This window comes from Carlito syrichta, unplaced genomic scaffold, assembly GCF_000164805.1.
Source record: "Carlito syrichta isolate Samal-C Ts95f unplaced genomic scaffold, Tarsius_syrichta-2.0.1 Scaffold309885, whole genome shotgun sequence".
In the NCBI taxonomy this organism is placed as follows: domain Eukaryota; kingdom Metazoa; phylum Chordata; class Mammalia; order Primates; family Tarsiidae; genus Carlito; species Carlito syrichta.
The window spans coordinates 263,177-278,308 of NW_007253981.1; the positions used below are offsets into that span (position 1 = coordinate 263,177).

A 15,132-nucleotide genomic window follows, 5' to 3' on the forward strand; every position below is an offset into this window, starting at 1 on the left:
ACTGCACTCCAGTCTGGGTGACAGAGTGAGACTCCAACTCAAAAAAAAAAAAAAGCAGATTTATTTGTTTATATTTTTTTGCCTAGAAACCCAATAGGGACAGGGCTGACTGTTCTATATAAGGATCTTTTTCATTAATCCTCCCCATTTGCAGTACATTTATCTCTTCCAGTCTTTGTCTGTCAGATGAGAGTCCAGTCTCTTCAAAATTTGCTGTATAAACTGGATCTCACTGCAATTATGTCCCCACATGATACCCTCCTCGAACCCATCCTCTTTGTTAGTGAGTTTATAACACGGATGTGCTTTTACTTTCATTTTCATGGTACTTAAAAATGGAGGGGCACCCCTTATTTAGTTCATCCTCTTTAATAATCTTTTTCTCCCTACCCTTTCCAGTCCTACAGACAACCATTGATTTACTTTCCCTTATGAAAGATGTGTTTGCACTATCTAGAACTTCATATGATTGAAATAATAAAGTGTTTACTCTCCTCCCCCGAATTCCCTCATGTGACTTATTTATTTTGAGGCTTATCAATGATGTTTATATAAGTAGATCATTTTCTTTTTTTTTTTTTTTTTTTTTTGAGTTGGAGTCTCACTCTGTCACTCAGACTGGAGAGCAGTGGCCACTCCCGGCCATTGCAGCCTCAACCTGCTAGGCTCCAGCGATCCTTCTGCCTGAGCCTTCCAAGTAGCTGGAACTACAGGCGTGCACTACCACACCCGGCTTATTTTTGATTTATTGTAGAGATGAGGTCTTGACAAGTTGCCCGGGCGGGTGTCAAACCCGCGGGCTCAGGCAATCCACTCACCTCAGCCTCCCCAAGCGCTGGGATTACAGGCTGAGCCACTGAGCCCAGCTGATCATTTTCTTATATTGCTGACAAGTATGCCATTCTATGGGTATGCCATTATTTGTTTATTCATCTATTTATAAATATTTGAGCTGTTTCCAGTTTTTGGCTATTGCAAATAAAACTGCTACTGACATTTAAGTTCCAAAACAAACAAGCAAAAAGAAATGGAGGGGGAACAAAGGTATGTGAATGCAGCCAACCATCTTAAAGCAGAAGCCAATGTTAATAAGCTAGCAAAAAAAGCTTTGGCATATCATAAAATTCAAAACTTAAATAACACTCACACTGTATTTATGACTATAGATACCATTAATCATCTTTATATCTACCATTATCAAAAAGAACATAAAATCCACTTTTATCTTGTCACTAAAGAATATTTATTTATTTATAATTATTGCTAAGTAAACTTCTCTTTTAAGTAGGAACATAAAAACATAGTAGAACTTTGCACAGTGGGATCTCTATAAAGAGTTGGTTTACATACACGTCAAAATAGAATAGAATTCAACTAGGAGTTTCCAAGTCACCAAGGCCTCTTTTGAGAAGGTTGGGGAGGGGTGAGGACACAAACCTTGCCAAAGTCACCCTCTAACTCAAACTGTAAGTTGTGCTGTTTTGTCCTCTTATCTTTGTCCAGGTCCAAGCCACAGGGCAGGGAGTCATTCAAGAACAAAACCTTACAAAAGGCCAGTGCTGACGGCAGGCCTGGAGAAGGAAAGGAGAACCTCTACACCAAGGACTAGACCTTCTTTCTCCCTTTGGTTTCCAGAGCCCAGGTTTATCTTGAAAATCAATAAAATTACATTTAGAATTTAGATTTTAGATATCTAAATGAAGTTACATTTAGACATCGAAAGTACTACAGAGAAAGCCAATCCAACTTGTGAGTACAGTTGGACAGTTTATATCCTACTGCTACTGCTACTCTGGTTATGAAACTAGTATACTCTGAAAGTTGGACATGTCCTTTCAGCAATCAAAGAAAGCAAGGATGACTTCTCACTTGAATAACCTGAATCATTTCACAATTTTTTGCACTTCCATGTGAATATAATGTAAAGGGCCCTGACCTCACCTCTGATGATTTTGTTTCATTACAAACTGTATGTTCAGGTTTTTGTATCAGAACCGCCAAAACAAATTCTGATATGCACCACAATCAGGAACCATATCTGTTAGGTTTACACTATCTCTAGTTAGAGATCAGCTGGCTTCATGAAAAAGCCCTTTGACAAGAAAGTTTTCTGTTTACAAATGGGAGCATATAGAAGTAGAGCTCGCCGGACTCGGTGGCTCAGCCTGTGACCCCGCGCCTTTGGGAGGCTGAGGTGAGCGGATTGCCTGAGCCCGTGGGTTCAAGACCCGCCTGGGCAGCGAGACCTCATCTCTACAATAAATAAAAAAATCAGCCGGGCGTGGTAGCGCATGCCTGTAATTCCGGCTACTCGGAAGGCTGAGACGGAAGGATCGCTGGAGCCCAGCAGGTCGAGGCTGCAGTGGCCAGGAGCAGCCACGGCACTCCAGTCTGGGCGACAGAGTGAGACTCCAACTCAAAAAAAAAAAAAGTAGAGCTCAGCCTGGTCTGGTGGCTCAGCCTGTAATCCCAGCACTTTGGGAGGCCAATGTGAGTGGATTGCCTGAGCTCCCAGGTTCGAGACCAGCCCGGGCAACTTGGCGAGACCTCGTCTCTACAATAAAATAAGAAATAGCCGGGCGTGGTAGCATGCGTCTGTAGTTCTGGCTACTCGAAAGTCTGAGGCGGAAGATCACTGGAGCCCAGAAGGTTGATGCTGGGGTAGCCATAAGCATGCGTGCCACTGCACTCCAGCTTGGGTGAAGGGGTGAGACTCCAATTCAAAAAAAAAAAAAAAAAAAGTAGAGCTCTGGGGTTAAATTATTAACTTTTGCTTTTTTTCTTTCTTATTTATTTTTGAGTCATGGTCTTACTTCGTTGCTCAGACTACAGTGCAGTGGCATGATAGGATCACAGCTCATCACACCTTCAACCTCCTGGGCTCCAGTAATCCTTCCACCTCAGCTTCCTGAGTAGATGGAACTATAGGCATATGCCACCACGCCCAGGGATGAGGTCTTGCAATGTTGCCTAGGCTAACTTTTACATTTACTGATCTGGACTTAAATCAAACAAACACTTAAACTTTTACATTTACTGATCTGGACTTAAACACAAACAAATACTGAGAATATAACAGAAGCAGGCATTTCTGCTAAGTGCTGTTACACAAAGGAAAAAATATGGACCTCTATGTCAAAGAGTTCACACTGTGGTTTACAAACAACTAATTAGCGTAATATTTTAAGAGCATACCAAGAAACATGCACAAAGTGGTACAGAGGCAAAGGTGACAAACTCTGGGGATCAAGAGGGATTCATGGGAACAGGAAGTGAAGGGTAAATTCTCTGTTTTCAGCTTGGTGGATACCAGCAATTAAGATAGAGAATCTAGGAAGCCAAGTTTGATGGCATTGGAAATACTTCTTGTAAAAGGAGGCAAGGCTACCAGATGACGAGAACACTGACGAGACTGGTAAAGCCCTAAATAAGGAATAAAAGAAATGAGAGCAGGTAGAGCTGACCAGGAAAGAAATTGCTAGTCAAAGAGAACAACTTTTCATGAAAGAGACTACACTTGTTCAATTATAAGCAAAGCTCTTTTCTATTAAAATCTCCAAACAATCCTTTTGCTCATCTCGGCTATCTTTTTCTCTACTAATGGTTGATAACTATGGTTACCACTGTGAAACCATTCATGTTTATAAAGATTTGTGAAAGTTCAAAAAAAAGAAACACAACACAAGCTTCATATTCTAAGTTTATGTCAGTTTAAGTAATAAAGTCACAGGGCAGACACATTTTAGGAGGAACAAAATGTTTCTCACTCTGCATCTTTCTCAAATCTTTCCTGTAATTCTTCTTTCTTTTTGGTAATCTAACAACCCAAATGTTTCCTAGAGCAGCAGGGACAAAGACAAAGTAATAAAAAAAGGACTGAATTGGAAACAAAGCAAAAGTTAAAGGGGGTGCCTCATAACAAGGACCCTGAAGTCAACTAAGCACTTCATTGAATAGTGCTGTTAACACAGGCACAAGACCAAACATTGTAATCAATCAGAAATACAGGAACAAAAGACAGGTAATATTCCCTTGTATCTTTTTCCTGGCCTCAATTCCAAGTTTGTTTTGTGTTATTTTTACTTTTCTTATTGGTGGGTCTCAGGAGAAGGATACCAGAGGCTCTAGGTGAAGGTAAAATAATCCAAAGTACATAACCCAGTATCATATCCACACTCAGAGGCACTAATCAACAATGTGTTACCCAGAACCTTCCACAATGCATAGGCTCCTACCTATGACTCAAGACACACAATCCTGAGAATGCGCTTTAAGGAATCAAAGCAAACAACATTCCTATTGTTCCACTCTTGTCACATCTCTACCCTGAACAAGCAAAGTTTGTTTGAATACTCATATGCTAGGCACTTTACATGCATTAGTATCACATTTAATGTTGTGAAGGAAGTACTATCATTGTTTTATAGATGAGGAAACTGAAGGGTAGAGATGAGAGACTTGTCCGAGGTCACATTTTTTTAAGTGGCAGAAATGGGACTGGAACCGAATCATCTGACCACTAGCCCAGACTTTGGACAAGTTCCAACAGACACAAAAGCCACATCCATGAAGACACTCAGCAATATAACCAGTCCCGCCAACAACTGTTAACACATAGGTACTTACTGAAATGTCCAGTGTGAAAATACCAAGCAAATTATAGTTCAAGAACAAGATAGCATGCTATATAGCCATTTAAAGTAATTTATGAGGATGATGTAAAAACAGGGGGAAATGTTTGAAATACACACGAATAAAGCAGAATATATAAATACATGTATACAATGATTACTAGAATTAATGTCTATCAGGGCAGGGATTTTTATCTGTTTTGTTTACCACTATATTTCCTGTTATGCGCCTGGCACTCAATCAATACTGGTTGAATGACTGGTACACTGTAATGTTATATATTAATATGAACAAGACCTGAAAGATAATAAGCAGGGAAGAAAACTTGCTTTAAGATATAATGGAAACATCAATGATATTATTTTCTTAAATACTGTAGAAACATCTTGACAATAAAAATCGAAATATAAATTCAAGACTGGAAAACACACATCAAAAAAAAAAAAGAACACAAATGTCAAATCACTCCTTGATTTCATATGGTTTACATGGTTCCTAAGGTAGAGAAAAAGCACAAGAAGAAGACTAGAATATAAGCTGCCTTTGAATCTGATGAAGAAGCTTCTTTTCTGGAAGGTAGTGAGCATGTTGTATGTGGTGCCAGGTACACAGTGATGACAATAACCTTTCTAAGCTGGCAAGACAGGGACAACTTTGCACTAGCTGTACTTAGGCAATTCTCAATGTCACTCTGGACATTTGTCATTTCTGTTTTAAAAATGAGTTTGTACGTCAGTAAAACACACATCAGACTTCCAGACTAAAGCACTGTGAAATATGTCAACATACCCATTAACAGCCAACTATATGAAACACAAGAATTTAATCTAGATTCTACTTAGTTACAGGCATGCAAAGAAATCTGACATCAGATCACTAAAATAGAAATCAGATGGCCGCTCAGCACACAAACACTCAGTATTACTAGGCCCAACTTGCAGATACTTTCCCATAAGTAACAACAACAAAAACATTATTGGTAAATTAATGAGCATGTAAATCAATAAAAATAAAATAGCCTTAAAATTCCACTATGCTAGGGTAAAAGAAAGTTAATTTAATAAAGTCTTCACCAAATATTGTACAATTATCTGATGCCACTTAAGAAAAAGGCTAAAATAAGGCATTTTGTTGTTATGAACATTAATTGATCATGTTATAAGTGAAAAAGGCAAAAAGCTATTTGTTTTGAACATAGGACTATAGACTTCTGCATTTAGAGTCATAAGTCCTGAAAACTCATTATGATTAATCTACAAACGGAAAAAACTATCCATGGAAGAATCTTAAAAGATTTTCCAGTCATATTTTACTGAAGAACAAACATTAGATTTAAAACAAATCCAAGAAAGGATATGGCAGAATAGAGTGTTCTAAGAAAACATTTTCCCAACCTTACTGCACCTAATACAGCAATTCATAAAACAAGAAGAAATGCAGTAAAAACATTCATAATTGGCTTATTTTTCCAGTCCTATCTGGGGAACACAAGTCTTGAAAAATGAGCAGTAGCTGGGCTCGGTGGCTCAGCCTGTAATCCCGCGCCTTTGGGAGGCTGAAGTGAGTGGATTGCCTGAGCCCGCGGGTTCGAGACCCGCTTGGGCAGGTGAGACCTCATCTCTACAATAAATCAAAAAATCAGCCGGGCGTGGTAGCGCATGCCTGTAATTCCGGCTACTCAGAAGGCTGAGGCAGAAGGATCACTGGAGCCCAGCAGGTCGAGGCTGCGGTGGCCGGGAGCGGCCACTGACTGCACTACAGTCTGGGCGACAGAGTGAGACTCCAACTCAAAAAAAAAAAAAAAGAAAAAGAAAAATGAGCAGTGTAGTTCACTATGCCACTCCAGTGTTGAAGTTTTATTTATTTATTTAGAGTAGGAGTATCACTCTGTAGCCCAGGCTGGAGTGCAGTGGCATGCTTATGGCCACTGCAGTCTCAACCTGCCAGGCTCAGGTGATCCTTCCGCCTCAGTCTTTTAAGTAGCTGAAACTACATGTGTATATCACCATGCCTGGCTAATATGTGTTGAAGTTTTAAAACCCTAATCCCTCTTTCCAATAGTAAAAACACCTCCTCGGTCCACATTTTTATGATCCTCCATACTTGATTCTCTTTTACCTATACATCTTACCTCTCATTCCAGCTCAGAAGCTAGCCTTCCCATTACCATGCTCTTCTGTAACCTGCATTGCCCTTCTATCCCACCTTCAAGGTGCTCTTGCCTCAACACAAAGCTCAGGTAGAGCTCACTACAGCTCCTGGACTAAATCTTGCCCATGTAAGTGGCCTATTTCTTCTCTCTCCTGAAGCAACTGGGTGGGGCCCTGAACAATATTCACTTCCCTGCCCATATCCACTTCTGGCCCATCACCAAGGAAAGTCAGCTCCACAGTCATGACCCTGTCTGGGCTGCCTGGGATTCTACCAAGGCTGAACCTCTTCCCAAGCAGCCTGTCAGCAAATGCCACAAGGGTTCCATGGAACAGTATTAATAGGAGCCACTGAATAACTGACAAAATTCTTAGCTAACTACTGCACATTTACAATAAAATGTCTCTTCTTTCTTTCTTTTTTTTTTTTTTGAGTTGGAGTCTCACTCTGTCACCCAGACTGGAGTGCAGTGGCCGCTCCCGGCCACCGCAGCCTCAAGCTGCTGGGTTCCAGCGATCCTTCGGCCTCAGCCTTCCAAGTAGCTGGAACTACTGGCATGCGCTACCACGCCCGGCTAATTTTTGATTTATTGTAGAGATGAGGTCTCGCCAAGTTGCCCAGGCGGGTCTCGAACCCGTGGTTTCAGGCAATCCACTCACCTCAGTCTCCCAAAGAGCAGGATTACAGGCTGAGCCACCGAGCCCAGCTAATGTCTATTCTTTCAAGAAAAAAATTCTTTCATCTATAACAAAAAATAAAATAATATTTGTGTGTATAGGTTTCATATAAAAATATAGTGTGTAAAAAGGCAATTTCTTTAAAGATTCATACATGATCATTAAAAATACTTACTTATCAGATTTCCCCTCCCTTCTACAACACAAAACCTTACTTGGCAATCATCCTATCTAACGCAACTATCCCATTTGTATATAGGATGATAGCACATTCTCAAACAATGATTCTGTTTTGCCACTATTCATACACCAATAGTAGTTGACCCCTGCACCCCCACAGAAGATAAGCACTTTCTCTGTTCTGTACCTTCAGCCCTTGATCTGATTTTCTGAGTGCCTTCCTTTTCGATAATAATCTTACTCGTGAACTGGTTCCAGAACACATACAGAAAGTTACCCTCTGACATAGGACCCTCACTAAATTAAAAGCCCAGTGTCCCAGACAACTGGAATTTTTTCTACTTAGAATACTTCATACAACTACATAAATGAGATTTTTCTACTTACAAGACTTTACCCAGCTACTCAGAAGGCTGAGGCATGAGGACCACTTGAGGTCAAGGCCAGCCTGGGCAACATAGTGAGAACTCGTCTCTTAAAAAAAATTTTTTTTTTGAGCCGGGCTCGGTGGCTCAGCCTGTAATCCCGCGCCTTTGGGAGGCTGGGGTGAGTGGATTGCCTGAGCCCGTGGGTTCGAGACCCGCCTGGGCAGCGAGACTCATCTCTACAATAAATCAAAAAATCAGCCGGGCATGGGTAGCACGCGCCTGTAATTCCGGCTACTTGGAAGGCTGAGGCGGAAGGATCACCGGAGCCTAGCAGGTCGAGGCTGCGGTGGCCGGGAGCGGCCACTGCACTCCAGTCTGGGTGACAGAGTGAGACTCCAACTCAAAAAAAAAAAAAAAAAAAAAAAAATTTTTTTTTGGGGAGTTGAAGTCTCAGGCTGGTCTTGAGGCCACAGGTTCAAGACCAGCCTGGGCAACTTAGCAGGCCTCATCTCTACAATAAATTAAAAAATTAGCTGTGGTGGCACATGCCTGTGGTTCCAGCCACTAGGAAGGCTGAGACAGAAGGATCGCTTGAGGATAGCAGGTCGAGGCTGCGGTGGCTGTGAGCATGCCCCTGTACTCCAGCCTGGGTGACAGCTTAAGACTCAGACTCAAAAAAAATAATAATAATAATAATAAAAAGAGACTTCAAATCCCAAAAGGCAAAAAAAGTGCTGGGGGTGGTGGCTCATGCTTGTAATCCCAGCACTTTGGGAGCGGAAGTCAGAGGACTGCCTGAGCCCAGGGGTTCGAGACCAGCCTGGGCAACTTGGCGAGACCTCATCTCTACAATAAATCTAAAAAATTAGTCAGGCATGGTAGTGCGTGCCTGTGGTTCCAGCTACCTGGAAGGCTGAGACCAGAAGGATCACCTGAGCCCAGCAGGTTGAGGCTGCAGTGGCCGTGAGCATGTCACTGCACTGTAGCCTGGGTCACAGAGTAAGATTCTGACTCAAAAAAAAAAAAAAAGGCAATAGGAGACTTAACTTAATGCTGTGCCAGAGATCATCCACAGGAACAACAAAACAAGTAACACAGACATGAGTATCAGTGAAAAATTTAAGACACTTCTCAAATTTGGATAGCTTTTATTCATAGACAGCTTTTCATAAGATTTTTTTTTTCTTTTTTTTGAGTTGGGATCTCACTCTGTTACCTAGGCTGGAGTGTAGTGGCACAACCACAGCTCACCACAGTCTCAATCTCCTGTGCTCAGGTGGTCCTTCTGCCTCAGCCTCCTCCAAGTACCTAAAACTACAGAGTCATGCTACCATGTCCAGTTAATTTTTTGATTTTTTTGTAGAGATGAGGTCTTGCTATGTTACTTGGGCTGGACTTGAACTCCTGGGCTCAAGCAATCCTTCCACCTAGACCTCCCAAAGTGCTGAGATTACAGGCATGAGCTACCATGTCTAGCCTAAAATTTTAATTTTTAGTTTATATACATACATAACATTTTCTACAAGCCAAACAGTACCTAAACCATATGAAAGACTATCTCAATATACCACAACATATTGTGCAAACATCACTGACCAATGGGGACACCAGTGATGATCTAAGTGACCATCACTACTGACCCCACTTTTAGAGACATGTGCAACAGGGGAACCACAGTAGCCAAACCAACATGTGTTTAGGTAAACTAAACCACTTGAATAATTCCCTCTCATCCTCAAAAACTATTTGTTACAAAAATAAAAACAATGCCAGTTTTTATCCAACCTGGAAGAGGAAAAAAATGTAGATGATTCCTTCTCCTTTACTCTAAATCAAGCTGTTCTGCTCAGCCTCTTTGGTCACGTTTCTTCTGAACCACTTAAAACACCGAGTCCCTTTATGTATAGCCAAGTCAACCAAAAGAACCATGACCTTTCCTGCCCAGTCCCAGAAAGAAAATGAATGTTAACATGCTCCTCAGTGAGGTTCAGGAAGGGAAAAAAACCAAAATTCATCTTCTACCACGAACTAAATTTTTGTGGATTATTTTTCTCTTTGCCTCATTTTCTCTTTAACCCTTTTATACTGCTTCAACTTTATTCCATCTCTTTTTATTCCCTCATCTCTGTTCCAATTTCTTTTTGCTCCTTGTCTTTTTAATCGTGGAGGCCAGAATAATGCCCTTACATGACAACAGAGAATAATGCATAGCAGGGTCTAGAAAATCTAACTGATACCAACAGCGGCAAGTACTGTTACCAACAATCAAAAAAATCCACAAGTAGCCAAGCAATTATTCAACATCTACTGTGGATGTAATAGTATGGCAGGATTAACGGAGGAGGTAAGGTATCAGACAGTTACTGCTCACCAGGAACTGACAATCTAGTTGGAGAGATCATGCCAAAATATGTGAAAAGGTAAAACAACATTAGGCAGTCAGAAGACTGCAGGACATGATCTAAAAAAAATAGACATGAGCTGTATTGTTTGGGCACAGCTACTCTGTTCTAGGGGCACTCGAGGAGATTCACTTAGGGAAAGCATATGCTCTGAAGAAAACTTCTTAAAAGCACAAAAAAAAGGTGAAAAGGTGAAGGGAAGGCTTTCAGGAGGCTGACCATATATGTCAGCCTAATAAGAAGGAAGAACACAAAATGGTAACTTTTGTTATTTTACCACAATTTAAAAAAAAAAAGGAAGTAAAGATGGGTGCTTGGGAACCTCAGCTCTCTCTAGTAGGGCAAAAAATCGGCACAGAAGGCTTGACAAACTGAGAATTTCTGTGCATAGATGGGAACATCCTAATGAACCCAGTCAACTGACACTGCCCTATGCATATCCACATACCAGATAATTCCTTTTCTAATTTTATTTTTTTAACCTAACATGAACATAACCTTTTCTATTTTTAAATATCAAATTGTGTATAATCTGATAGTATGCTTAAAGCAAAAGAAACTAGCTGACCAGCAAGGGAGAGATATACATAGTAAGGAGGAAAAATTCTGAAAAATTTCTACCAGGGAAATGCCCTCTAGAGAAACGGTCCCAGCAGCTTTGCTATAGTCACAGTGCAGAAATCCCAATCCCAGAGGATCCATGGGTCCCCATTCTTCAGAGTTTTCTGCTCAGCAAAAGAGAGGAAGCCTACAATCACTTTTAGAAAAGAATCACCAAAAAAAAAGTTAGCTTGAAACTTCCAACCAGTTACTAATGAAGCCCTGAGTATCTAAATCCAAGGTATCAGTTACCCTTTGCTGACCATTTGGGAAAAAAAATCCCAAACCAGTAGATAAAGTAACTTTTTTTTTTTTACACGTTGGAGTCTCACTCTGTCACCCAGGCTGGAGTGCAGTGGCATGCTCATGGCTACCCCAGTGTCAACCTGCTGGGCTCAGGTGATCCTTCCGCCTCAGCCTTTCAAGTAGCTGGAACTACAGGCGTGCACTACCACACCTGACTAATTTTTTTATTTATTGTAGAGATGAGGTCTCGCCAAGATGCCCAGGCTGTTCTTGAACCCGTGGGTTCAGGCAATCACCTCACCTCAGTTTCCCAAAGTGCTGGGATTTCAGGCTTGAGCCACAGCACCTGGCCAACATAACATTTATAGAAACCATACATAGCACACTGTAGTTATTTCCATCTAAGTATCAACAAGAAAAATTATTTGGTTGAAATCATGCCAATCTGTACTTTTGACATTCAATTTGATCAGACAAGGAAATCCATGTAACAGTTCATGAAGGTAAAGGAAGATCAATGAAAACCATAAAGAGAAATGTTTCTACTTTCATATAATGGCCAGTATTTGAGAAGGAAACATGATGGAAAATTGATTAAATGATCATTAAAAAAATGTAAATAGTGAACATAAAAACTGGTCTGCAATGTAAGCCATTCAAAGGTATGCTTTAGTTTAAGTGTTAAAAAATGAGATTCTTGCTGGAATCAACTTTGTTCATGCTTTTTTTTTTTTTTTTGAGACAGGATCTCGCTCTGTCACCCAAGCTGGAGTGCAGTGGTGTGATCGTGGCTCACTACAGTCTCAACTTCCTGGGCTCAAGATATCTTCCCACTTTAGCCTCAGTATGCACCACAAAGCCCAGTCAATTTTTTTTGGGGAGAGATGGATGGGGGTCTTGCTATTGACCAGGCTGATCGCAAACTCCTGGCCTCAAGTGATCCTCCCACCTTGGCCTCCCAAAGTGCTGGCATTATAGGCATAAGCTACTAACACCCAGTCTGTTCATTATTTAAAGTTTCCATACAAACACCCCCCAAAATCAATGAAATACAAGCTGTCATTTAATCTTAGAGTAATCTTTTTCAACATTAGACATCAACCATCAATACATGAAACAAATGAACTCATTAGTCAAAAGGCACTGACTGGTCAGGGCAAACCAGGGGGATCTGGATACTCTCACAATATTTATCAGTCAATTAAACAGAGAAGTGTAGAAGATTATAATTCTGATACTTATCATATCTACCTCATAAAGTTTCTTAAGGCTTACTTTTTGAAACAGGTACTACAAAGCTATGCAATTCTGCTACTGTTTACTTCCAGTATGTCTTTCTTGAATCCACCCCAACCCTCCTTTCTAATTCTTAGTATTTCAGTGATATGTACATATATTAGAAAACAAAATACATGTAACAAAATATCCAAACGATTATTACATACACTTAAATTTGGTTTCAAGCTACAAAGCCATTCAATCAGTCTGGAGGAGACATTAATTAACAACAGCTCATCCTGAGATTTAACTGGGGGATTACACTGGAATTGACAACATTGCTCACCTTTAAATCAGAGGCTAAGCTTGTCATGTGCTCGTTGAGGGCACCCTCGGACTCCTTGTAGGTCAAGCAAGTGAAGTGGTACTCCTCGGGATCAAAGGCATCAGCCCCCTGCTGCTCCACATCGCTGGCTACTCCCACATAATAGTCGTGTATATCCCCAGGGTCCTCATCCTCTTCCTCCTCTTCTTCCTCACAATTTGGGTCATAGTCTTCTTCATTGCTGTCAGACCCTTGGCTATTCATGTCCACCGACATCTTAACATCCAGCTAAGTTGCAGATCAGGAAAGCAGTTGCTTTTCCCCCCTCCCCCCAAAACTTTACCGCTTTCTCAAAAGCATTAGTATTTTTGTCTTCTAAGAGAGAAAAAAAAATAGCTGTTACTTTTTTCCCATGAGAAGTTGTAACAGAAACCATTCAAGACTCTAAAAGGCATAGCCCTGGCCCTAACCCCACTCTAGGCTATTTCAACTCTGGTCTCACAGGGGAATCTCACCATCATTCCCCTGTCCCAGGCTTATCAAAAGGAAACCCTTCTCTGGAGAGACAGAAGCAGCTGATGATGGTAAGTTTACATGAAGGAAGGTCCTGGCATGAAAGGGCAAGTCCATTTGCTCTATGTCAGGGAGTCAAATTCCAATAGACGTGTTCTTTCTGCCAGAGTCCTTAACAGAGAAGCACATCCCTACAGCTGGCTGACCACAGAGAAGGCAGCATAAAGGTTTAAATACCAAAGTTTAAAATTTTATTAATCATGCCCTAGTGAGTAGTGGCACAGACAGAATATAATTAGGAAAACAGTTCCTTCACATTATAATTTGTAGGAAAAGAAAAGCACTGTTTCATAGACATCACTCTTAGATGTTTGGAAAATAGATACACAGTTAACAAAGACAAATAAAAACCACACAGCCCAGAAACCTTCTCCCCTAATATGCAAAATTAACTAATTTTTCAGTTTTGTTTATTTTTGAGTTGGAGTCTCACTCTGTTGCCCAGACTGGAGTGTAGCAGCATGCTCCCAGCCACCACAGCCTTGACCTGCTGGGCTCAGGCATTCCTTCTGCCTCAGTCTTCCAAGTAGCCTGAACTACAGGCATGCGCTACCACGCCTGGCTAATTTTTTTTTTTTTTGAGTTGGAGTCTCACTCTGTCACCCAGACTGGAGTGCAATGGCCACTCCTGGCCACCGCAGCCTCGACCTGCTGGGCTCCGGCAATCCTTCCTCCTAAGCCTTCCAAGTAGATGGAACTACAGGAGTGCGCTACCACACCCGGCTAATTTTTGATTTATTATAGAGATGAGGTCTCGCCAAGTTGCCCAGGCAGGTCTCAAACCCGTGAGCTCAGGCAATCCACTCACCTCAGTCTCCCAAAGGCGCAGGATTACAGGCTGAGCCACTGAGCCCAGCTTAATTTTTTGGATTTATTGTAGAGACAAGGTCTCACCAAGTTGCCTGGGTGAGTCTCGAACCTGTGGGCTCAGGCCAATCCACTTGCCTCAGTTTCCCAAAATGCTGGGATGACAGACAGGCTGAGCCACCAAGCCTGGCCGATTTTTCAGTTTTAAAGAATTCTACTAAACCTTTAAAAGAGGTAGCTAGAGGCAAAGAAATTGACCCAATTGTGAGAGAAAACTTCAAATATTCTGCCTTAGTAGAATCAAGGCTAGGAAAAACCAGAATCTATTTAGGCTTAAGAAATAAGAGTTCAGAGTGGGAACAGTGGCTCAAACCTGCAATCCCAGCACTTTGGGAGGCTGAGGCGAGAGGATTGCCTGAACCCTTGGGTTCGAGAACAGCCTGGGCAACTTGGCAAGACCTCATCTCTACAATTAAATCATGGATAAGGCATTGGCCTCCTAAATCAAAAAATTAGCCAGGCGTGGTAGCACGCGCCTGTAGTTTCGGTTACTTGGAAGACAGAGGGATCCGCCTGGCCCGGCAGGTCAACACAGGGGTGGCTGTGAGCTTGCCACTGCACTCCAGCCTTGGAAACACAGTGAGACTACAACTCAAAAAAAAGAAAAAGAAAAAAAAAAGAATGAAGAGTTCAAATCCAGTCAGCTATTGAAAAATCTTTACGCCGGGCTCGGTGGCTCAGCCTGTAATCCCGCACCTTTGGGAGGCTGAGGTGAGTGGATTGCCTGAGCCCATGGGTTCGAGACCCGCCTGGGCAGCAAGACCTCATCTCTACAATAAATCAAAAAATCAGCCGGGTGTGGTAGCGCATGCCTGTAATTCCGGCTACTTGGAAGGCTGAGGCGGAAGGATCGCCGGAGCCCAGCAGGTCGTGGCTGCGGTGGCCGGGAGTGG

The 15,132-nt window shown here is 41.7% G+C and overlaps 1 protein-coding gene across 1 annotated transcript in view; it reads right to left on the minus strand.

Moving 5' to 3' along the window:
- The window catches only part of ARIH2 (ariadne RBR E3 ubiquitin protein ligase 2), a 60,765-nt gene that overhangs the window by 37,885 nt on the left and 7,748 nt on the right, over window positions 1-15,132 (minus strand). Inside the window, exon 3 of the mRNA XM_008068156.2 lies at window positions 12,821-13,174. Coding sequence (XP_008066347.1) covers window positions 12,821-13,075 — 255 coding nt within the window. The 5' untranslated portion in view covers window positions 13,076-13,174. The remainder of the gene's footprint in view (window positions 1-12,820; window positions 13,175-15,132) is intronic.